The sequence below is a fragment of the Seriola lalandi genome, unplaced genomic scaffold, assembly GCF_002814215.2.
Source record: "Seriola lalandi dorsalis isolate HSWRI2012SDOR001 ecotype SW California unplaced genomic scaffold, Sedor1 jcf7180002054383, whole genome shotgun sequence".
Classification (NCBI taxonomy): domain Eukaryota; kingdom Metazoa; phylum Chordata; class Actinopteri; order Carangiformes; family Carangidae; genus Seriola; species Seriola lalandi.
Genome location: NW_019524936.1, coordinates 255,851 through 281,798, shown reverse-complemented (window position 1 = coordinate 281,798; position 25,948 = coordinate 255,851). Strand labels below are relative to the sequence as shown.

The window sequence follows — 25,948 nt, the reverse complement described above, 5'->3', positions numbered from 1 at the left end:
GTGTGATAGACTTCAACTCAAAATTTCAACCTATTCCTTTAATGCTACTGTAGGTTGACTGGCAGTGTAATGTGGATCATCTCCTCTGGCACCTGTGCTATTACGCAGTTCTTTATAGTTATTGGTGAAATAAAGGAGGCGTATAATCTGATATAAATCCTGATATAAGACCCTCTGAGGTCCAGAGAGGCTAAATGGAGAGAGTGATGCACATAAAATCTGTAGAATTGGATTTTTAAAAAGGGAGACCATTTTCGGTACTTGTTGTGATGTTTGTCGTTTCATACTGAAATACAATCTGGAAATCAACTTTATAAAGTTATTTCTTTTAGATATTTATTGCTTATTACATGGATCTGGTCAGTCAGGATTAAATCCTCCAAATTGTATCATTCAGAGATAAAGCATATTTGGCTTAAACAACCTTAAATTCTAATTTTATGCAGTTTATTTATACATGTAAGGGAGTACATACAGTAGAAGCCAAATTTTGATTTGTAAAACTTTATGTATAGAATTTATGCATTATTGAGGGAGATCTTGTATTTAATAAGGCGTCTGCATCATAAGTTTGCATGTTGAAACTTGAAAATCCCCTTCATGGGCATATATGAAATATATACGATATTCCTTGCAGTCCAAATAATCAGGCATGAAGCCAACAACAACAACAACAACAACAACAACAACTTTGAAAAGGAGCTCCAACTGAATCACCTCGTGCTAATTAAAATCTTCAAAATGAGCAGTTTTAGGCTGAGAGAGGCAGGAAGAGTTTTCTTGTGCTTCCATTCAGAGCGGCAGTGTGTCACTGCTTTTCTAAACGAGTCAACCTTATTATACACTATGTACATCAGCACCCATGTTCAGCATACTTGTATGCATATTGGTTGTATATGGATTACATATCGTACAGCGGGGATAAAACATTTGGTGTGTACATGAGCAGCTGTCTATCCAGTTTGGCTGCACTAAAGTACAAAGTACTCAGATGTCAGCACAGAGATGAAAAAAGCTTCCTTGCAGGCTTGAACTATACATTCATACATTAATGCATATTATGTTGAAGCATTGACTTAGGATGGACTACTGCTTGATATTGACTGACAGTATAAGAGGAGAAACTATGGCTATAACTGTGGAATGTAAAGTCCTAGCACACAAAAATAACCCTCATCTACACAGATAAAATGTCAGCAATCACTATTCTGTATGATATTCATATATTTCTAGTCACACTACTGAGAGGAGGTGGTTGTGTTCTCTATGAGGTTAAATATGTTAACTATATTAACAGAAGGCTTCCTTAACAAGTTCAAACCAGGAGAAGTAAATATCCTTCTTCCATGAAATCACTTATAAGGGTAAAGCATAATAACAGTCGAAATGGCAGAGGACCAGCTGTAACCACAGGAAAGGAAAAGAGAACCAAATAGCTGAGTAAACACACTTCAGGTAAGGGCTTTGCGCGTGTGCGCGTGTCCAGGACAAAAATATTTCATATCAGTTCAAGCAACACAAAAACATTGCAAATAAAAACTGGAATGAGCACAAAACAGGAGGCAATACTGACAACGGCAACTTGGACATTTGTAACCAGACAGTCCCTGAGAGCCGTTCTAATCTGTGGGAATGTGCCCTCAGGGTTTCTGTACCACAGTCAAAAAATAATTAGACTTTCCAGAGGGAGAAAATACTGGCAGAGACAGCTTCAGTAAAGTCAGAAAAAGGGGAAAAACAAAAGGTCTGATGGCTCGTAAGCGGAAGACATCTTTGTTTTGTCTCCTCAGAGCAGACTGGACATGGGGTAAGGAAGACAGGACAGCATATGATTCAAACTCCTGCAGATCTGGAAAGAGAAGAGGAAGGAAGTGGAGAGAGAGGTTGAGAAGAGAAAGAGGGAAGATAGGTATTTAAGGAATCTGATAGCACAGACTGATACAGGTCAATCCATCACAATTCCCAAAAAACAAATATATTCAATTCAATTTACTACAATGAAAGATGGTGAAATCCACTCATTTTAGAGCTTCGCCTGACCTTGATCAAAAATAGTAGTTTGTTAGTTGCAGATTTATTTTCTGTTGACTGACTAATTCATGAATCGACCAATCGTAAAGCCCTAATGCACATAGTAGAATAACATGAAAAATAACTGAAAGTGAAAACTTAAAAAGATGTTCACCTTTTATTATTGAAAGTCTTATGAAATGAACATTAGAAAGTCAATACTGCAGCTATAGTCTACAAACGGCAGGCAGGTTAATGAGGGGACATGCAGTAAAAATGCTACTGAAGCAAACTAAGATGTTTCCATAACATGTTCATGAGCTGTTGCACATGTAGAGATAAAATTATGATCGGGTTGAATTATGTTTTGTGTTGCACAGACTACATAAATGCTGTGGTATCTGGCTTTGCTTCATGGTACTGTATAAGTGGTCTTATATAAATAAAACATTAAATTAAAAAATGAGTGAAAAGATGACATCAATAAAATAAGGCTTAGTAAGACAGTGACATTTGTGTGGCCTTAGAAATCTGTAAAAATAGTGGGTGGTCAGAGGATGAAGAAGCAGGGGATTCTTATAAAACAGATGGCAGATTATGTTGACATAATGAACGGTGTTTAAAGACTGATAATGTTTTGGATCAGGACTGGAAGGCGGGATCGTACCTTCCTCTTCGGATGTTTCTGGATCCGGAGTGATGCAGAGACGAGATGGAGGGAGAGGACAAAAGAGAGAGAACAAGTGAAGCAGAAAGACAAGTAAGACCGTCAAGTTTTCTTAATATCAAATGTTAGTCGGACGTAGTGTAAAAAAACATGCGATGAACCCAAGCATTTAAAAGCAAAGTGCTTAACACAGCCATCATCTTTTTATTCTTTATCTTTTGTTACCCAGCAACTGAACTTTGCAATCAAGGGACATGGCCCGGCAGATTTGATGCTATCACACAAACTACAGTCATGAGATTGGGGCAAAAGATTACAGTCATTGACAAGATTTTTTGTTTATTTGCATGCCACAGCAAAGCCAGCATGAGGCAAAACAGCACTGTAGGGTGTGAGTAAAGGAAAAGCAACCTGGAGTCAAATCCAGATGTGTAGAGAAGACGACGACAGTGAGAGGGGGATTCAATAAAGCTTGTTAATCTAAAGTATTTATCTAGTTATTTAGGATTGTGCACTGTAGGAAATCTGCATCACTGTCAGTGCCCAACTTAAAAGAATACTCCACCGATTTAGCATCACACTCCTGTAACATTTAAGCTTAAAAAGCAGAATCACAGATACCATACATTCTTTTTCCCTGTCAAAACCTGGTGCCTACATTACCCACAACGCAACACAACTATCGACAGTTTGGCCGGAGGTTCGGGGGGTTAGCCTTAAGCAGAGATGAGGAGCGGACTTCAGAAGTCTGGCAAGCTCACTTCTTTCTAACTCCACAACCACAGACTTCTTTTTCAAACTGAGCAGTCTTCAGACCCAACCGGCGCCGACTCAAGTGTCATCACGTAAGGCCACTCAGCTCCCTCTGGAGCCAGAAAAGGTTTTATATAACTTGTTTCATATATGCAACAATGCTCCTCAAGATGTATAAACAGACTTGTGTGTAAAATCAGTGGATTGGAGGATACAAACTTCTGTCTTCTATTTATTTAGTTGTGTGTGGTATAAAAATTCAGAGCAGTTTCACTTATGTGTCCAATATAAGGCTGCAACTCATAATTATTTACATTATTGACACAATTAATGTATTTGCTATATTTTTGATTAGTCAATTAATCATTGAGTCAATTGAATATTCAAAAAATAGTGAGAAAAAATAAAAGTTCAGAGAGATGAAAGTGATTTTTGCCCATTTTTCAAAAAAAAAAAAAAAAAAAAAAAAACTTAAATGATAAATCTGTTTATAGTTTTAACAGGCTCAGCAAATAAAAAAAATACCAGAATACATACATAGTGAATTAGTAACCCTAATGCCAATCATTTCATGCTATAATGGAAATTTCATTGAGGAGCTCAGCAGCCAAAATACTAGTGAGGTAAGTACTATAATTCATGCTCTCTTCTGCTAACAAAACCCACTGATGGAGAAGCATCCACTGCACGTCCACCAGCATTAATAATAAACCCACGCGCTCTCTGGTTGTGAGTATGGATCAGACAGCAAGCAGAGGAGCATTCAGCAGCGAGCCGCAGGCATGTGAATTAGCTGACAGAGGAACACAGCAGGCACACACAGATGGAGGCATGCCAGAGCTCTTACTTAAATCCCCAGCCAGTTCCCCCTAGGACTATCGCTGCCAGCAGAATTGCACCAGCAACCGAACCTATTATGATATTGGTACCACTGGGACCTGTGGGAGTGAAGGGGGTGAGTCAGCCAGTGAGGAAAACAAATGGCATGTGAGGGTGCCAAGTGCCAAAAATTTTAAATATCTGTGGTTATCCTCTTTATGTTTTCTGACTGTAAAACTGTAAAGCTTCAAAAAGAAGTAAAAGTGTGGAAATCAACAGAGAAAAACCCAGTTCAAAGTTACACAAATTATTGCAAATAGTGACAAGTTTGAATTATTATGTGATGCTAGGTGGTGAAGTGTCTTGCAGCCTCCATGTTCTGCATTATTTATATCCAACAAATAATGAAGACAGTAGTGGAGTGAAAGGCAATGATGACTTATGTGGCCCTTTAATAAATTCCAGTGGTTCATAGAAATTAATTTGTGCACATATCAAGGCATCAGCATTTCAGTGCACAGTTTGTGTAAAGCATTTTGTTTTATTTTAGAGTGATATATAAATGAACTGTTGTCTACTGAAAAGATACTGTGAAATACCCCTTTAAAAAGCTCAACAAGAAAACGACCCACAAATCCCCAAATATGATGCTGATTTCACATCTCATTGTTTCTACATATTGTAATTTCTTTTCATTAATGTTTTTTTTTTTTTTTTTTTATATCTCATAATTTTGTGTTTCTTTTAAACTCAATATATTTCAAAGCTGCTTATTTGCACACTTTAATCATGCTGTAATTCATATATCTATGCCATTTTCTTTCTATTTTGTGCTTTAATTGTTCTTAGAGATACTAATGAATGTAGAAAATAGAAGTGATTTTCATTTTATCAATTTATTTTCATTACATGTAAATCCCTAGAAAATGAAATGACATGTGATATATATGATATTCAGTTTAGTTTAGCTTGGTGAGATAGTTTTCAGTTCATAAAGCCTGAGCATTTCAGTTTTCAGACCTTCCTGTTGTACTTCATTTGTTTTGTTCCCATTTTTCTTCATCATAGTCATTTTACAGAGGGGAGGAAGCGCTGTGACTGTGCTGTGGCTGTCTGATGAGAGGACTACAGTATGTGCAGGCAAACTGCTCAGTGTGGTTACCTCTGTATTTTTCTGGGCCCTCAGGCGGGGTGGGGATGGGGATCGGGTCAAACACGCTACAGTCCTTCCCAGTGTAGTCTGGATCACAGATACACTTCACCTCATTACTGCACGTCTGAGGGACGAAGAGGAGAAACGTGCGTGAGAGCGTTTCCACATTTGATCTAATTTACTGCCGACAATCCATTGTTTTGCGGAGCAGCAGAGACCGACTCACCCCGTGGTGGGAGCAGATACGTGAGGACGAGGAGCCCGGGCAGGTGCTGAGGTTGAAGGTGGTGACAGGGAGGCAGCGGCGCTCCAAACACATCATGTTTGGCCCACATGGCGTCCCGTCCTCCACGTAGCCCAGGTCCAAACCGTCATCCAGCACTGCATGGCCTCCTCTGTAGGTTAGACGGTCACAGAAAATTAGGATTTCTTTACCCTCCTTCTTCCAGCTCTATTTGAGTCTACCTGATTTGGGATCATCTCAAGCGCTAAAATTGCAATAAAACCAATTAATCTATTTCTGAATACTGATCAATTTCTCTATTGATTCATAGTATACCATATATTTCCCTCCCCTTGTTTCCCCTCACATACTCTGTATATATCCAAATGAGCTGACACCGTTTAATACATGAGTTGTCAAATGCGTGAGGTTCGATTCAGGGATTGATTATCTTAAATCAGTGTTTTCTCTAATTGCTCTTTGACAACTCATCTCACTTTTCACCTTTTTCCTTCTATTCTGCTTTCAGTTTAAAAAAAAAAAATTATTTTAACCATATTTGTGATCAATATTTGTCATAGACAAGATTCACAAGATAAAACACATCCATCTTTTTTCTTGTGTAAGGAACCTTAATGTGGTTTAACAGCCTTCTGCATTTTTTTAACCCATTAATTGTTGTTCAAACCCAGCAAGCTACCAAATAAAAGCTTCACCTGCAGTCCAGGTATCTGTTCTGATGGTGGATGGTCAGACTGGTGAGCTTCCCCTGCATCTCGCCAAACCTCGGCTTAGCTGTCAGATTGGTGCACAGCAGCAAACCACAGAGAACGTCTCTGATGGAGGCAAATGAGAGAAGATGCAACAATAAAACAATGATTTAAAAAAAACAAAAAAAACAAAGATCATTAAGTATTTATAGTTTATACAGTTTATACTGTTCACTCACTGCTTGTTGCACTGCACCCATCCCTGACCACTGGAGTCTGGGCCACAGTTTCCTTTCTCTGTGCCTTCAGAGTTCAGCTTCTCATAGCAGAACCTGTCAGCGGAGTCTGAGAAGAGAGAACAGACTCTTTCACTTAACACTCTCCAACCCCTGGCCTCACTTTAATCGCTACAAGGCTCCTCTCAGAAAATATAAAAAGATTCAAGTGGAATATGAGTGAATGACTTTAGTTTTCATCCTGAAAGTTCTTGTGGCCATAACGCAAAATAACAAAAAAAAAAAAAAACACCAAAGGGAAATGTATCTCAACAAAAATGAAAGAAATCGGAAAGACGAGTCAGTGAACTTGACTCTGATCCTCAGTGAGATATGCGATTTCCAGCAAGACACCAAAAAACAGCCTGAAAAAATTAAAGGAGATAAACGGAGTCCCCAAAGGAGCACCAGTGATCCTTGTCATACGGAGGGTCCTAATGGAAAACAACATCAGAGTCTAGACCCTGTGTCCAGCTCGGCTGAGAATTCATATGAAGATGACACAAGAACCTATGAAATAGTGGAAGAGGCAATACCGAACCAATATCGGATCCAGTGGACTGGGGATTGCCCGTAAAAGTAACCGCACAACCGGAGTTGTCTCTGGAAAACACCATCCAAACCCCGGCAGCCATGAAATTTTAACCATCAGGGGTCCATGCAACATTTAGAAACAATACTCGATATCAAATCCAAACCTACTGTAGCCCCACAGAGTCCTGCACTGGCCATCTCGGGTCTTACAGCGACCTCCATAACAACGACCCTGAGGAGGAGGAAGAGGAAGGGTGGATGTGATGATGAGAAGAGGACACACAGTAAGAGACAAATATTTTATTGAATACAACAGGAGAAGCTGTGATAGACATTTAACATAAAGCATGACTTCACCTGGCCAGCATCACACATGTAGCCATCCAGTTTGTGGACATTATGAGGACACTGAAAGAGGAAGAAGATTATCCATCCTTTCAGATTTCTGCAATCTTTTCAGCATCTTGGTACAACGCACACTTGTGTTTTGGGGGGGGGGGTCTCTTACCTGGCTGGAGTCGCCTGTACAGGTCTCGGAAATGTCACAGTCGTTTACAGTATCACGGCACGTCACGCCTCTCAGCTCGTACTGTCACAAATTACCATAGAAGAAGAGAGAAAATGGAGTCAGATGAAGAAAGGAGAAGGCAAACAAAGAGATAGAAAACACAAGTTAGTGAGACAGAAAGAGTCGACCTGGGGCCTCAATGAACGACAATGAACTGCCAGTTAAAGAAGTGTGATATATTAAAGCGGTTCACCTTGCAGTCCCTGCAGCAGAGCCCGTTGCTGCACATGGCATTGTGGGTAAGCGTACACTTCTTACAGCAGTTGGCTCCACTCCGAGCACAGTCCTACAGGACAGTGAGCATTTATAGTGCATCTGTAGTTCATGAGTGTCAGGGTGTTTCCTGATGTCCTGAACTCACACAGCCGACAGCACTGAAGAAATACTTGTGTAGCCATATTTTTATTTTGCACAATTTTAAATACACGGAAAATGACAGAAAACAAATGAAAATTCAGTGCAGGAAGAGGCAAATAACTCAATGGGCTTATTTAAAGCCTCCACCTAAGTATGTAGAATTATCACAAAATTATAAAAATACAAAATAACGTGGCTACATAAAAACGATGACAAACTAATAGGTTCAAAATATATATATGAAAATTGACAGCAATTAAAACACTAATATCATACAAGAGACAATGATTCTTGCCTCTCCTTGGGAAGTGGTCATCTCAACAGCTGGTAGCTAAATAATATCCTCTATATAGTTCTCAGTTAAGTCATTAAGTAAACAGCATTTCTATATATTTGTCATTTAAATTGTACCTATGTTTACCTAACTATCTAAACAATGATACAGGCCAATTCCATTTACACTGAATTGTTGAAGGCAAATGAGAAAAAAAAGACCAACTCATGTAGCACATGACCACCTCATCAAGACAACTTTCGACTTCCCTGACCATATATGGAAATATACATATGTTTCAGTACAGACTCATTGTGCAAAAGGCAATCAGTAAGTCATTAGTTAACTCGAGTACACTCACCACTAGAGATCCACAGTCACATTCCTCTCCCGGCTCTACATATCCATTGCCACACTCTGGTTGGTCTAATAGCTACAGACAAAACAAAAAATGATGTAAGGAACTTTATTTTGGAGGAATGTTAATTTCAGTCGCTCTGATAGCAACTGACCGGCCCTCACCTTGCTGGGCTTGTTGAAGAGGCAGCTGCCTCCTCCCTGCTGGAGGAAGCGCAGGTACTCGTCTATACTGCAGCGAGAGAACTTCCTCGGCAGGTAGTAGCTGATTGACAAAGGAAACACAAAAACCAAAATCACTAACTGTTTTGGGTTAAAACCTTCAAATTCAGTATTAAATATGGTTTGATGAAGTCAGGTACTTTTACATGCAACATTTACAAGGTACATGTGATTACATTTGTCATTGCATTGTAGATTACTGGCTGGATAGGAAAGAGATGCAGGAGAGCAAAAAAAACAACTGAGAATTCTTTCTTAATTAAGTACAGGTCACTTTACAATTTACTGTAAAATTAGTACATACCCTGTATCCTCCATGATGCAGCCTAGCCATGGATCTGGACACCTGCAGTCTCCTGGATGGACACACACACACACACACACACACACACACACACACACACACACACACACACACGCTTCTGTGGTCAAGACAGATGACAGGTGATGCTGACTTCTCACCACTTGGGGGAGCTGTTAGTGCAGCAGAGGTGGACTGTTTTCTTTTCTCAGTGACAAAGTTGTTGTAATTCTCAGCGGAAATCCAAATGAGAATTTGATGAGGCCATCTGTAAAAGACAGCTTTTAGATATAGGACAATAAAATGTAGAATTTTATCAGAGACAACTTGAAGATACAGCTCCATATGGCTCCAACTCTGTGTCTCTTAGTCATTACAAGGATGACTGTCGCTGCCTTTTTATCTCCCATGAATCCTTGTGCAATGTTTCAACCATTGTCTGCAGTTTACTTTGGTCTTACCTGCAGCTGTTCGCTCCTTGTTCCTCAGCATGCCGATGTTCTGGCCAAGACTCTGACACAACGTGATGGCCATGGGGCCCACACTGCCAAACTGAAGACACACATGAAACAAGTAAACAAAAACTAAAAAGGAAATATAAATACACACTTTTAAACAAATTCTTTTGGACAAACACCAATTTTTAGTCACTGTCTCAAATCCGTATGACGTAAGAGGCACAAGTCTCACCTCATTGATGCCTCCACCCCTGGTGAGCGAGCAGATGCCCCCGATGTAGGCCGCCTCACTGCGGCTGCTCATGAACGTCCTCCCACTGTAGTAAAGACAGGGAGACTGCTATAATAATAGACAGAAGAGGAGTGGAAGACAAGAGGAAGGAGAGGAAGAAGGAGGAGGAGAAGAGAAGGATGAGGTTGAAGTGAAGGAGAAAAAGCAGAAAAAGAAGGGGGGTGGAGAACAAGGAGAGTGGAAAGAGAAAGAAGAGGATGGAAGAGAGGGGGAAGAAAAGAAGGAAGAAGAAGAACAAGAGGAGGGGGGAGAGAAGGGGAAGGTGAAGAAGGAGGAGGCGGAGGATGAAGTAGTAGAGGAGAAGGAGACGGCGGCAGCAGAGGAGGAAGAGAAGAAGAAATAGAAGGAGGAGGAGGAGATCAATAAAAGCAGCGGCAGCAAACTGAAATCTGGAGACTGAACCCACGAGAAAAGGTGCACGGTGTCACAGCGTTCCTTGATGCTCTCCTTCCTGTACTTCATGAAGTCGCGCAGGGTGAGCAAGGCGTCGTCGCCCACGGAGACCCTGTTTTCAGACAACCAGGTTTCCATGGCCACCAGGACGATGCGAGTGTTGAGCTGCTCCTTGTAGATCTGGACACATCAAAGGGGAAAAATCACGAGCAAGAATTATGCAACAGGTGAGGAGGTGAGACCAAAACACATTCAGTAATTTTAGCTGCTGTCCTGTTGCCAGATAAAGACAGAACTTACAAACAGCTGAATAAAAAATGGATTTGAATGGAAACAACAGAGAAACTGAAAAACAAACAAGATTAAATCAGTTGCCCATCATTATCATTATCAGTTGCAGGACTTAATTATTTTGTATATAATTTGTAAGTAACATTTTAATTGATTATTTAAAACCCATTTAGTGTGGAGAACATTTGTTCCCACCTGCCATTGTTTGCAGGGGGGACAGGCGCGAATGTGACAGTTTATGAGATGCACATTTGTCCTGCTAAGAGAGCAGAATAAAGTTGAGACAAATATCTTCCCGTGTCGGTGGTGATTATAGAAGACAGCTCAAAGAAAATTGTAGCCTGCATGTCATCCAGAGCCCAAAGAGACTGGAGAACGCTACCGACCAAGAAATAAGGGTTACATATATTTATACATTAAATGATGATAAGGATTCAAGTGATAATAACAAATATTAGTGTTAGTGTAACATCAGGGTAATGTTGTTGAGTCAAACAAGTGAAAGATTTCTGACAGTAAAAGATATCCTGATATGCAACAGTTTGAGACCAGACCTGACAATCTTAAAATAACATCAGACAGTTATTGTCTGATGCTTGTGTCTTTTTGTGAATAAAGGATGGCAGCTGTCCCGACCAGGAAAGCCTCATCTGCAGGAAAAGGCAATGAAATTTGGTGAGTGTCCTGAGTAAGCTCAAGAGACTCTCTACAATAGATTCACAATGAAGGGGTGCTATGGTTACAAAAAAAAATAGAAGATAGGAAGAGGAAGCTCATAGTCAGTTCCCGATTAATATTTCCACTTTTGGAGATTCGGTTGCATTTTAAAACCACTCACCGCATCAGCCATGTTTACCACGGCTTTGGCAAAGTTCTTCGTCTGAGTGCTCGACCGACGGAGCTGCACAAACTAAGAAGAAGAGAAGAGAAGAGAAATACTCTTACTGCCTTATCTTATATTGTTAAAGTCACCTGAGCACCACGTGATTAAATCCTTTTTTTAATGAGAGTCTCACTCATTTTTTTTTATTACTGCTCTTCTGCTGCAGTTCCAGAGATAAGGTAAAAGAAAACACCCTGGAGCTGTCGGTTTCACACTTACCAGTTCATGGTCATTAACCACCATCAGCTCGATGTACTTAGTCTCGGTCTGGACGGTGCGCTGGCCTCGCCGAACCTGGAGGGGGCAAAAGAAATCCGCACAGCCTGAGGTTTGAGCACACCATCATAATAACCTTCACGGAGGACAAGCAGACACATGAACACAACACATACACGAACCCAGCAGGTGAAACCATTCACACACACACACACACACACACACACACACGCACACACACGCACACGCACGCACACGCACACACGCACACGCACACGCACACGCACACATATGCTGATGCTGGTGAAACTTTAGCCCTTGTCCTTGAGAAGGCAACACAACTTGGAGAGCAACAATCACTCATTCATTCAGCAGAATATTGTTACTGATAAATGATAAATAGCAGCTGTGTCCGATTACGCCGGGAGTCTCACAAGAAATAAGCAATCTTAGATATTGTTTAGACTTTAACTCTGCTTCTCCTGGACTGTTTGGTTCATGACCAGGAAACATCTACATACAATCCCACAGCTGTCAGAGTTTGAGTCACATGTTGCTGATTTCTGATTGTAGAACTGAAGAATGTGACCGGGCCTCACACTCTTCAAACCAGAGAGAACGGGGCAGATAAAAAACACAAAAAAAGAAAAAAAGTTGTAATAAACCTGAATTTTACTTGAAATTAATTTTTATTTATTGTTTACAGATCAAAATGAGTGTACAGCCATGCTAGCACAGCAGTGGTTTGAGCAAAAGGCATCAGCATGCTAACATCCAATGTCAATGTTAAAATGCTGATGTTTAGCAGGCATGTTCAGCATGTTCAGCATAGTTTTGCAAGTTGTCATGCTAATGTTTGCTAATTAGAACTAAACATAAAGTACAGCCAAAGTCTGGATCGAAATGGTGATTCCAACTAAATGACACAGACATCGCCAGGGTCACGTCGCTAGCATGACTAAAAAGATTAAAAGTGATGTGGCAGAGACCGAGCGTCTTCTGCTCGACCATATCTGCCTGATAAAACTTACATTTTTCAAACTTCACACCCTCAGTTATTAATGAAGGCTTTCCATTTTAAATTAATCAAATAGCATTACTTGATTAATTTTCTCAGATTTCAGAAAGCTCCTCCAGACGTTCGACACTTCTCCCTCTTTTTTTTTTCTGATCTCGGGATTCTATTTTTATTAGCAAGAAAGCTGAGACAAGCTATTAGCGTGTGTGTGGAGATTTGGTATCAACTGACAGACTTCTCTGTAAAATATTAATTGTGTTTGCATATCTCAACTCTAATGTTTCCCTCACGGTGACACTTTCTTCAATGCTTCAACACTATCTTGCTGGCAGGTACATGGAGTGTGTGTGTGTTGGGAGACAGAGAGTCATGCAGGCTGCATGAACACTAACTTGTCTTTTTGAGCGTTTTAGTCCCGCTGTGAGGACAGGCTTCTCTTCTTCAGACCAGCCGTCTCCATCCGTCAGCTCTCTGTCTCTTTCACTGTGGCCGTCTGGCCGCCCCTCAGGCTCTGAGCTGTTCACGGAGCATCCTGGGACACGCACACACAGATGGTATGGAGGGATGGAGAGACACAGAGTAAGTGAGAGGGAGATAGAAAAGTGGCTAGTCATCAGTCCAGGGATGGATGTAACCATGTATTTTAGTCCACTGATCTGCAGGAGAAATCAATATCACACAGCCAGCGGAGAGGAGAGGGAGGAAAGGGGAGAGTATAACGGGCTATAATGGGGCGAGCGAGAGGGTGAGGAGGAAGGGAAGGAGGAATTGCAGAGGTTGGGTAACAGGAAGGAGGGAGGAGATGAATCCAGAGAGCATCAGGGTCAGAGAGGAGAGGAGAGGCAGAGAAGAGATGCAGCGAAATGAGACTTTTAGGCAAGGAGGGCAGCTGGACAACCTGAGGAGGACACTGTATGCTGCTGCTGCTCTTTTTGTGTGTGTGTGTGTGTGTGTGTGTGTGTGTGTGTGTGTGTGTGTGTGTCGAAAAAGGACTTGTTTTACAGAACATTTGATTGTTTTAGATCATTCAATATCAAGGACAAGGCTGCATCCTGTCAGGTTTTCTCAAAGTCTAAGTTTGGTATCTGATTTTTAACTACAGCACCAACAAATGAGCTCTTTTAACAGCGAAACACAGACTGAATATGTAACACATCACAAAGTTTAGCCAAATCAAGCCAATGATGTTTGAGATGTCATAAATCATTTGCATCATAGCAGGATTTGTGCAGCAGGTTTTGTGTCACTGAGGTTTAGGATTTAGAAATTAGACTTTATCATCACATCAGGAATGACGCAGACAGCTTCCAAAGTTCAGAGACGGTCAGATACAGAGGAAAGTAACTGCGAGGAATCTCTTTGTTAACTTTTTCTGTAATCATAGCAAAGGTCCTACCTGGACAGGGAGGTGGGAAGAGGTCAATGTCCGGCATACGGTACACGATGTGGTCATTATGCTCCTGGAGGATGTCGGGAATAAGCATGAGAGATGAGAGCGAGAGAGAGAGAGAGAAAAGGTGCAAAAGTTAGAGCTTCTTTTCTGAGCTGCTTGTTTTCAGAGGATGACTCAGACAGAATTTTCTTTGCATTTTTATCTTTCTAATTTCTGAAGATTTTCATTAATAAAAAGGTCCACAGAAGAGCTAATTGCTGCTTCCCCGGTCATGTCTGCCCAAACAGGAGAAAGCTTCACCTCAAGCCAAAGGGAAACCCTCAGCCACTCACCCACGTTACAGCGTCTGAATTCTCTTAGCATTTTTTTTTTCCCAGCTGTAATTTTTAATGGAGGAAAAATAACTATAATAATCCACAGAAGAGTCAGATTTGGTTGTTCACCATTCCAGTAAGCAGGAGTGAGAAGTGAAAAAGCTACTAATACTAAAATGAAACTTCAGACCACAGCAAATGGAGTTATATCACACAGTTATAAAGAGGACAGAAAATGTAGTTACACCAGCATATTACACCATTTTGATAAAATGCTTAGGTTTTAAGCATAACAGCAGCTTAGAGCATTTTTTTTCCTGTGGTCATTTTTAATGGAAAAAAAGGGTGCTTTTAAAATCATACAAGCTTTTAAATGACTTCTTCTCATCCTGAACTTAAAAGCTTTTCTGTGAGGAAAGTGCAGCCGGTGTCCTCTGAGGTACAGACGGATCAACGGGAGAGAAAGTGCTCTGATGCATAATTAATCAATCACTGGGCTGTCATAATGGCAATAACACTACTGGACACTGTGGTACACTCGAGCTGGGAATAAATACTTTATGAAAATGACCCATCTGAGATAGAGAGCTGAGGAGAGAGAAGGAGAGTGAGGGAGTTTCAAGATGAGCTGGGTGGCTATCGATCCATCTCTCCAGTCTATGTAATTGAGCTGTACTTCGATTACCGTGGGCCTTAATGGAAAAAATGCTCAGCTTCTTCCACTCTGTTATACGTCTAGTTCATTTTAATACTAGATCTAAGACTGGACTTTAAAATCAAATCTGAACATTTTTTGAAAGATCTAAAAAGCCTCTTAAACTTTTTTCCCCTCTCTCTCTAGTTCTGTCAGGTGATGTCTCCCTTTAGACATGAGACAGGAGATGTGTTTCAGCGGCGGTGGATTGTGTATCAACTCAATACTTTCCATACAGCAACTCAGAGATAGAGTAACACTGTCTGGACTCACTGTAAGTGATGGAGTGAAAGTGAGACCATATTTTGATGAGTTTGAAATATTGGTGCTAGTTTGTCAAGATCTTTTCACGGGTGACCTTGCTGCTGCTTGGGTTTGATGCCGAGGAAACAGGTAAGTGTGTGTTTGCTACTAACCACCTCGTCGAAGTCCTGACTCACCTCTCCGCTGCCAACGGGTTCAATCCCATATGAGAAGTTCCCATCAGAGAACATCCCCCTGAAAATACAAAAACAGTGGTAGGTTACATTATCCTTGGCAGCCAGAGTAGATAGGAACATGTAGGAGTTGGACTTATTGTACTGACAGTGCTGGAATTTGGGAGGGAGTAGAAGAGTTTTTTTAATTAAAAAAAAAAAAAAAAAAAAAACAGGCGCGAGAGCAACTATTCTTAAATTTTTATGTGTAGTGATAAGGGGGAAACAATTTCATCACCGCCTGAAGACTTTTTACAAAAAATCAACTATGAGTTCCCAAATGTTTTCACTCCGCAGGCTTTGGAAAGTTTTGGTTTAATTCACTAAATAAAAAAAATGCCCAAAAAATAACTCGATGTCAGGTGAAGTGACAGTGAAAGTATTGGACTCACCGCAGGCCGTGGCAGGTGGACAGAGCAGCCCAGGAGCCGGGCAGCCCCCGCACTCGCCCGTGGTAGTAGCAGTGCTCTCCCCCCTGACAAACACATCATATATGACATTGAGACACCAAACCCCCCCCCCCCCATCATCCAGTAACATGTTCATGTCAGATGTCAGAAAATGAAACCAACACTGACTGTGTGAACCCCTCTCTATCTCCCGGCCTCTACATAAACACAAAGCAGGTATTTACTGTCAGCCCGGGGCCTACAGCTGACCTGAAGGATATCAGTGACCACTGTCCGACGCTGGGGAAACCTACACCTGCAGAGCCTGCAGCTGAGTTGGGTTTCAGCAAGGAAAAGCTGTGTGTACAACAATATGTGTGTGTGTGTGTGTGGGTTTGAGTGACGGAGAGATCAATTAAAGAGCAGGAAGGCCAGGGGTCAAATGGGAGAAACTTAGCGACGGAGTCCAGTTTCAGTGTAAGTGTGTGTGAACAAGTGCAATGTGAATTAAATCCAGAGTTTAACTTCAAACAACACGGTCTCTAACAAGAAAGTCTGTTCAGGTGTTTTTAAAACAAAATCACAATGTTTCATGTGCAGTGTCAGACATGTTTAAAAAATAATAATAATACCAGTAACTACTAGCACTTCCTTAAACATGGGGACTTGCAAGAGACAGATTAAACAAAGGACAATAAAAATCAATGCAACAAAGGCCAAGATATTCTGGCTTTCAGTCACTGGATCCTACACTTCCCAATATGCAACTGTTTTTAAAGGCTGACGTGAATGGTTGACTGGTAATATGACATTGACATTTAAAATCGATGGAGCGTCCCTTTAACACAGGTTAAAATAAACTGTATCAGGTGTGTGTGCCAGTTTCAGCTCATACTTTCAGACTGACAGTGCTGCTTGAAGGTGTAACCTGTACATTCCGCTTCCAGATACCTTCACCTGATTTTCATAATCCCCTGAAAGGCAGCACCTGGATAATCATGTTTTGAATATAGTGTTTCCACGCCGCCTCTCACAGTACAGGAATGATCGGATTGCTCGTGGTTAAATATGCGAGCCAGCAAAAGTTGTGGAGAAGGAAATAAATTGTACATGGTAGACAGAAGTGCTCTCAGGAGAGGGTTTTTAATAATCAAGCAGGCCTCATCTAAGTGGATGGAGATTACCGTCACATCTTTGTTTGTAGCTACTTACTACTACAGTGTGTGTGTGTGTGTGTGTGTGTGTGAGATTGAGTGAGAGAGAGAGAGAGAGTCAGTTTCAGGTGTTTGTAATGAACCCCAAAAGTCATGTCTGCCACCTGATCTGCTGTTGTCTGGCACAACTGACAGCCCAAAAAGAAAAGAGGCTTTCCTTTATGCGTCGTCAACCTTTACTCCGAGCCAGCGATGAGCCTGCAAAAAGTTATTTCTCATCAAACGGTGTGCGTAATGTATTTCGCAGCTTTATCTTGGATCAAAGACGCACTGCTGTACTCTCACTGGGAGGGTTTGTCTGACATTTCCGCTGGGATCTGCTCTGAGGTGGACAAAATCACACGTAGTCAGCCGGGGTCCCTTTGATGAGAAATCAATGGCTGACCGGGTTGTCAGACAACTACAGCATTGCCCTCTGATCTCCCATTGGTTATACTCAGCCATGAGGGGAAGATTGAACTGGATTGGGAAGGGGGTATGAATATATTTTTGTTCTAGTATTTTAACTTGATCTGACTCAGGATGTCGATAGAAAATTATAGAAATAAAATACCTAAGCTCCAGATATAAAGGCACAGCTAAATTAAACACAAAATAAACATTTTGAATTCAAAATCTTACATCAACATCACTACAAAAAAATGTACTGTAATCATAATTGGTGATTTAATTATTATGATTTTGCTGGTAAAGCATATTTAGATTCAGCATCAGTTAAGGAAGAAAGGGACTTTCATCAATCATATCGCCTAGTTAGACAACCTACAGCACTTAGCCCGGGGCAAGATAATATATAAATAAAAGGTAGGATTACAAGGCTAAATGGAGGAAATCAAATTGCTTGACACAGCAGACACGCACTGGCTGTGAGGACCTGAGCGTGCTTTTCAGACGAGATGCATGAGCTTCAAATAATGATCACTCACACATGCAAGCAAACCATATGTACAAAGAATGATGGATTAACCGTGAAATATCATCAGCGCTGGGAGGTCAGGGACAGGTGAGCTGGACACTACATTAGAAGTGAATGACTGTGTGAATGAAATAAAAACTGCTTGCCCACACACAAATAGAGGCAAATAAACAGTCACGACCCACAGAGACGAACGGATTAAATTTGACATCATCAGCTCTAACTGAATTAGACAAGCTGGAGTTAACTCCATGTCTGAACTTTGACTCAGCATTGTTGAGCTGAGAGGAGCGGAGGAAAGGTAATGAAACACCTGGAGCTAATGTAAAGTGAAAGGAAGACGTGATACAACGGAGGCATCAGTCAAGAATATTAGACATCCTCAATGAGTAAGAAGCATGTTTCATTTGCAAAAGAGTTTGTAATAAAGCCACACTGGCAGGTAAATATCATCAATGCCCAGGTACTTATACTATTATCTAATATGCAATGAAGCAAGCTGATATCTATCAATGCATTAGTCTATCAATAACAGGATAAGTAGAGCATTGTATCAGTATCAAGAACTTCAATGTTTTCCCCATTGACATCTTGTATGTTTTGTGCCAATTACAACATGCCATCAATAGCTTGCTCAGTGCTCAGACTCAGGGTGTTCAAAACTGATTTTGTGATTTCAGAGAATGAGAAACAAATCTGCTGATTTCGTCAGGAATCAAAGAAAACGGCATTTCTGCAGGACGGACACTGACAAATACATAAAACAGCTCCCATCAATCTCAGCCCATCCTCATCCCCAATTCAATCCCTCTTTTAGTCATGTGTCATTTGGATCCAATTCGAATGAGACAGTAACCAGCTCAGAGCAATAGCATAGATCCGCAGGGACCAATAAAAAAAAACTGACACACAAAGGCAGGAGGAATATATTGGCACGTCAATAAAACTAAATAAATCAAGATGGAGATAGAGATAGTGGTGGTAATGGGGGAGGGGGCGGCTTCCAGCAGGCTGAAAAGAAAATGTCCATGTAAGCAATTTGTGCGTTCTATGGTGTAAATTCACCAAAGATGTGTGTAAGTATTTGCATGTTGAGTTCATGCAGCTGTTCAGACATACAGATATAGTATATGACATTAACTGAGATCTGCCAATCGTTTTATATTCATCATGTATAAATGGTTTTAAATGTGTTAATGTTTTTCTTCTGCTGATTTTACTAAGACTAGTATTAATCCAACCATATTTATCTAAATTTTAACTCTATATGGTCTCCATAGAGATCATTCCACATATGTGGCTTTTCTTCATCTGATGGACAAAATATATACAGCTTACAACTTTAATGAATTTATTTGTGCCACATTTCTAATTCTTTGAAAAGCTTTTGCCGCAGAGAATAAGGACACATTCTTCCGTCCATAACTTGGATTAAAATTGTTTTCATGACAGAGTGTATTTATGGTTTAAAAATGTACTCCCGGGGTGTCCTGATGACCAAATGGTTAGGGCACATACCATATGGGCCTATTGAGCCCTGAGCAGCAAATCCCTGCTACGACTCCAGAATCTGCCGGATCCTGCACTGCATCTCTCTCTCCTGTATTTCCTGTCTCTCTTTTCAGGCATAAAATCTGCCCAAATACAAATATCTTCCATGTTCCCCCTGACATTGGCTCACGAAATATTTAAAAAAAAAATCCCACTTCATTATTCTCAGCAGCAATGGGACATAGCTTTCCAAACATCTTACTAACTTATGACAATCTTTTTCTCAGAATGACATCTTTCTGCAAGTCCTATATAACACGTAATGATAACTTTTTTCTTACATAATCTCTTTTGATCTTTGATAATATGATTATTGTTTTATTATGTATTACACAGAGATAATGAATAAATCCGTTTGGGACTTCTCCTCCTTCCCTGTGGCACAATACGCCATATTGTTTGTGTGGAATAAAGATGGTGGCAATAATACACATCTGTTTCCAAAGGTCAGGTCAGAGGGAGGCTGTAAGATTTGGATTAGTCGTGTCTGGAAATGGACATGATTTCAATTCCACTCACGACATGACAAAGTAGACCCACGCTGCTGCTGCTGCTGCTGCTACTGCTGCTGACTGCTGGTTACCATGGCAACCAACTACTGATTGGTCAGGTGGTCTTTGGCAGAGGAAAAGGGGAGCGAAGGGGAGACAGAGAGGGATAGTGAGACAGAGACAGACAGAGGGAGGGACAGAGACTAATATAAAGCAGAGGATACAGACAGAAAGAGAGTCTCTCCCAGATGGTGTTGAGAATCAAGCTGTCTGCATTAACGGCCTGTGTCTCTGAGCCTGTGTAAACACACTGGACTCAGAACGTTACTGTAGGACAGTTTGTACAAAATTATACTGCATGACAGAGAGGACAACGTCAGCATTTCAATCATTAATCCTGATGCAACTGCAGCTAGAGCTGGAGATATTTCTAAAGATGAGGTGTGGATTAAACCAGAGCCTGCAGCAAAACATTCGAGCTCACAGTCAGGAAATATCTCCATAGCCATTCACACAAGTAATTCAACATTTGCCATTTTTATAAATTTCTGCCTTAGGGTCAAGTTGAACAAATGGTGCTGCCATTGATTATTGATTCTTTTCAATATCTGCCTCAGAAACATGTTCCAAAACACTCTGGACAAAAGAGCTATACCGTTGTAGGCGCTGGCACAAAAATCAATTTCTGTTGAATTGACTGGGATGGTAAATTAGCTTCACTTACATTTTGACGGAAATGAAGATGCCAACATTTAGTGTAAAGACTGGAAAGAAAGGGAAATGGCTAGTCTGGCTTTGTTTGAAGGTACAAAAGCTCATTAAGTATCACTTTATATCTAATTTGTTTAATCCATATAAAAAAACTAAGTGCAAACCATCACTGCTCCATGCCAGGACATGTACAAACTAGCCGTTTCCACGTTTCAAGTCTTTCTGCTAAGCTAAAATGACCAGCTGTAGTGTTATATTTACTACACAGACATGAGAATGGTGTCAATTTCCTCAGACAACTCTTAAGCATATTTTCTATAATGGTAAAACAGCTTCGATAAGATTGTCCTACCATACTCTGTGATGGCTTCCCATCCTCGCCATAGTGACGCTCCACATAGTCTGTAGACAGGAGATTGCTGGAGAGAAGAGGAAAGTGAGAAGAACAATTATTCTAACAATCACTTCAACCTGAATTCAATACTTCCATAATAGTTTGAAAAAGTAACACTACAGCAGTTTGTGACTATTACAGGCCATCATAGGTTATTATTGTGGAGTGCTATTTAACAGAATATCAATCAGCATTAAACATTATGAATCTCGCCAGTCTAGATCAACAAAAGGCTGATTCATAAGTAAAACCAAAATGTGTGAAGTCTGATTTATTCTAAGTGCTAAGTAACAGCCAGTTAAAGGTGTTACATAAATGCAGTCCATTAGAGGAAAATATGTGTCGTGTAACAAGAGGGGGGGGTGTGTGTGTACATTTAGTAAGGTTTAGCCCGCAGGCAGCCTGAATAATGCCAACACACAGGACATACAGTAGGTGGGCAGCAGACACAGATCAAGTCAATTTTTATTTATATAGCGCCAATTCACAACATACGTTATCTCAAGGCACTTTCCAAATAGAGCAGCAGCTTCTTTTTATAATGATATTTCACACAGATGAAGAAAGAGAGGCGGGAAGAGTGAGCATGTTGGTGACTGCTGTAACCACTGAAGGGTTGTTTGCTGGATCTGTGCCGCGGATGTGTCGACTTACTGGTTGAGCTCCAGGTCAAGGATGAAAGATGTGCCGAAAGCCTCCACCAGGAAGCTGCTCTGGGCCAGATGGACCGGCTGGAGGGAGACACGGAGGAAGGAAAAGTTGGGAGGAGGAGGCGTAAGAGACAAACAAGAAAACTGAATGAGAAATTGATTAAACGAGTAACTATGAATTGAATCCTATTAATTATTTCCACCAGAAGATGTCCATTCATGGAGGTTTACAGAAAAAATGAGCACTGAGTTGGGACAAGATCGTTCACTTGGTAAATCTATGCAATTCTGAGAAACCAATGACCTTACTTTATCATTTGCAGCTTTTGCTATGCTGTTACCTAATTCCATACAAACTGTTCACAGTATGTGCTATATAGTAATCTTAATAGTGCACTGTTAGCATACACGACATCACCATACTTGTGTTTTATACCAACAGGAAAAGATACAACACTTGTGCCTTGGATGTGAATCTACCACAAGCACTTCATCATATGCTCTGTATCATTTCTTCAATCTATTAAATGGTTCATTTCATACAAATTTTTCCCAAATCCCACCTGTCAGATTTGGTATATTTGAAAACTTTGGGACCTACATTAGAATTTAAAACAAACTTGTGTGTGTTCTGGCTGCAAAACACAGTTTGAAACAACTGACCCACTGGAGGTGGAGTGGAGTGGAGGAGGGAAGAAAACTGATGGATGTTTAATAGGGAATAAGTTAACAGCATGAGTAGAGAACAAAGCAACACAGACTCAGATACTAAGGGACGTCCTTCTTCTGTGACCTCTCCCTGATGGCGACACAGCCTCATCCACCTTCCTGGATAAAACTCTACACTGGGGCTCATTGGCTCCATATAACCTTGCTCCAATGTGAACCCCATCTACATTATAAGACAGAGCTCTGTGGTGGCTCCCATCAGTATGTACTGGCCAGCTGCAAGGCAGGTCTCATTAGTATTACCTCTGCAACCACTTAGTTTCACCCTAATCCTCCGTTTATGTTTTTTAACGTATTGCATTTTTCATTTGAACATCAAATCCCAAATATTTAAAATGTTGCAATATACTGTAATATCTCAGCTCTAGACACAGAATCAAATAGTCCATAGACACAAATGGGCTGATTAAAAAAAAACATTATCAGTTACTAAACTCTATTTGCATGTATACAACCTCTCAAGTACAAGCGTAAGCTTGACATTGGTGAGACATAAGCATTATTCGGGTTCTGGTAAATTGGGGTGAGTGATCGTCAATATTTTCAACATTTTTAAACATTAAAACATTGATAGATTAATAAAAACAAAACAGGCTAATTGACCAGAAGTTGAACCCCTACTTGTTTTGAGAAAGAGATTAGTTTACAATTACACTTCCCTTCAAATGAGATACAAGAACCAGATGCTGTGACACTCTTCATCTTTCTTCTTCTGTAGACCAGTTAGAGATCACAGGAAACAGATTTAACTTCAGGCCATTGTATCTACAACCACTCTGAAATTTAAACCTACATTAACAGATTTTTCGGCCTGTTTTTATGGTTTTTGGAGCATGGAGCATGTGTACTTGTCAGCAACTAGTTACCTATTACACACAGAGGAGGAACAGAGGCCCATTAACACTCTTTTGGAGTCACAGATGTACATTCACTCTTTTATTTAGCTTAGTTTGGTCTCCACAAACCCCTGAGGAAATATCTGGTTCTCCAGCAGCTAAATGCTCGACTACATTCACCAACGAGGTTGATGAGAGTGGATAAACACTGTAAAGTTTCGTAAGTAAAAATTCACTATGGGTAAGCCACCACAAGAACCATCTTTCACATTACACGTAGACATTTGATCCATTGTTAATATAAAAGCGTTGGTTATAGCAGCTTTCATTCTGGAAAAAAATGACTTCTTGTCTTTTAAGTGGGTGACAGCAGTTAAGCGGCACACACCTCCTAAACAACTCCTCCAGTCTCAGGAAAGAGAAGTCATGAGACAACACTCTGGCCACAGAGGGCAGCCCAAGGTCAGACCTGTGTCATATCCACTGACTGACTGAAAGGCGGTGTTTATAGGGAAGGTAATGAGAGAGGACCGGTAGAGGTGTGAAATATAATCTAATGGGGTGGAGAGGAGGAGGCTGCAGAAGCAGCGGTGGGCTGAGTTTTTTTTTTCCTGCCTTGCTCTGGTCCGGGCGAGCTGGGCATGATGTCGAGGGGTGTCACAGGGTGGGGTAGGAGTGACAGACACATGAGCTCCAAGGAGAGCACAAACATAGGTGAACCAGGGCCTGACGGAGAGCAGGTGAGGGGTAGAAATTGTTTTAGAAACCAGCAGTCTAAGGGTACTTTAACAATGTTTTTCTCTCCATTTTTTTCCCATTTTTATGTATTTCTACTTGTTATATAACTTTTTTCTTCCACTGTAGATATTCCTTATTTTATTTTAAGGTTAAGGAGCGGGTGTTGCAAAAATAGGAGCATACCGTACACTGTGGGGACATACAGTATATTTTGATATGTGGCTAGACTACATAGTGCAAATGTTTAAACAATGAAGCTAAAGTAATAAAAACTACATCATTAAGATTTAAGGGCCAAAATAAACAATCTAAGAAAATTTGAACTAAAACATGAACATTCAAAATGGATAGAATATCTGTTGTGCAGTAGAGTGGTGTAAGAGGAGGAATATATCTCATTAAAAATATCCTCAAATCAGTCATCAGTCAAATGTGTAGACTCACACACTTATCAACTTCAGCTCCTTCCTTGTTCAATAGATTTTAAGTTTCACTGATGGGAGAATTCACTGAGTAGGTGATGGCTTACAGAGGTTGGAGAATTGGATGAAACCTCTTCATCATCTCCTTTAGGTTGGAGGAACCAAATAATTCTTCACAGGGTGAGTGAGTATACTCTGAGAATATTAATCAAAGTACCCTTGAAGTCAGTCCTTCACTCTCAGGAAACATGAACGAAGCTTGGTCACAATTTGATCTCAGTGAGTACTGTATGGGACGAGTAGAAACTGAGGTTAAATGAAGAGGAATGGCAATAAATGTGTTCTCGGTTCTGGTGGTTTGAAGCATGCATGGATGTTAAGCCTGTCAAAGATGCAGGCAACACTCACCTGCGCCCCGGCTGTGTAGTTTTTGACCCGGGTGTCCAGGCGGCTGTGGAGCAGCTCCTCCTGGGAATGGATCTGTTGCAGGAGCCGCTTGGGCTGAACGACCTCTTCTGCGGGCAGCAGCCTTTCCTCAAGACTCGCCCACTCCCTCAGACCTGCAGAGGACAGAAGAGGTGTTTCAGTGCACAGGAAGGTGGAGGTGTGTGGGGTTCTGAATCTGGTGTTAAATGTCTCATTTCTGCAGTACTCTCATAGGATTCTGCAGCTGATCGTGAGCTGCTTGTTGACACCGATGCAACAATTACACGGTCCTAGTTACTAGAGAGCGCAGGCTGAGTGGACGCAGTTACTGCCAGAAAACGCTCTAGTTCTTCGTTTTGTCAATGATTATCTGTAACAAACTCAATCTTGAGGTAAAAGCAAAGCGTCGGAGCCTCTTACCTGTCACGGCGCACCGTGCACACACTGCAGCGAACAGCAGGCATCTCACAGCGAGCATGATGCTCACATAGTCCCAGTGATTTCCCCGGTGCGGCGCCGTTAAATGAACCGACAGGAGCCGTGAGCGGAGCTGCAGCAGGACTGTTGTTGACAGTGAAGACAAACACAGCAGCGGGGGACCTTTACACACGGCGCCCGCATTTCTCACCTCCCTTTCCGCCTCTAGCGAGTTAAAAGCACTCGGACGAAGCTCCACCGCCCGGTTCCAGCTGCATGTTGTGTGTCGGTGTCACCGAGCTTTCGTTCTCTCTCCTCTCTCACTATCTCTCCTTCACACACAAACCACACACATACACACGACATAAACACATTCGTCTTTCGGCCTAACGTTGGCAATCCCGTTTGAAAGC

At 41.1% G+C, this 25,948-nt stretch overlaps 1 protein-coding gene across 3 annotated transcripts; it reads right to left on the bottom strand.

The window, feature by feature from the left end:
* Window positions 1–1,700: 1,700 nt before the first annotated feature.
* adam11 (ADAM metallopeptidase domain 11) lies at window positions 1,701–25,948 on the bottom strand. 3 transcript variants are annotated; one of them, XM_023409167.2, is made up of 27 exons: window positions 25,539–25,948; window positions 25,101–25,252; window positions 21,972–22,048; window positions 21,276–21,342; window positions 16,044–16,126; window positions 15,616–15,673; window positions 14,171–14,234; window positions 13,167–13,306; window positions 11,760–11,834; window positions 11,496–11,567; window positions 10,380–10,546; window positions 9,914–9,998; window positions 9,685–9,775; window positions 9,227–9,278; window positions 8,866–8,965; window positions 8,705–8,776; window positions 7,906–7,998; window positions 7,653–7,733; window positions 7,502–7,552; window positions 7,313–7,376; window positions 6,575–6,680; window positions 6,342–6,461; window positions 5,629–5,797; window positions 5,412–5,526; window positions 4,278–4,368; window positions 2,678–2,695; window positions 1,701–1,849 (listed from the first exon to the last, which is right to left on the bottom strand). In XM_023409167.2, the coding sequence occupies exons 1-27, from the start codon at window positions 25,594–25,596 to the stop codon at window positions 1,834–1,836; spliced, it is 2,337 nt and encodes a 778-aa protein (XP_023264935.1). In that variant the 5' UTR covers window positions 25,597–25,948; the 3' UTR covers window positions 1,701–1,833. The 3 variants fall into 3 exon arrangements, with proteins under 3 accessions (XP_023264935.1, XP_087030902.1, XP_087030903.1); XM_087174777.1 differs by lacking the exon at window positions 1,701–1,849 and having other exon boundaries at window positions 2,509–2,695; XM_087174776.1 differs by lacking the exons at window positions 1,701–1,849; window positions 4,278–4,368 and having other exon boundaries at window positions 2,176–2,695.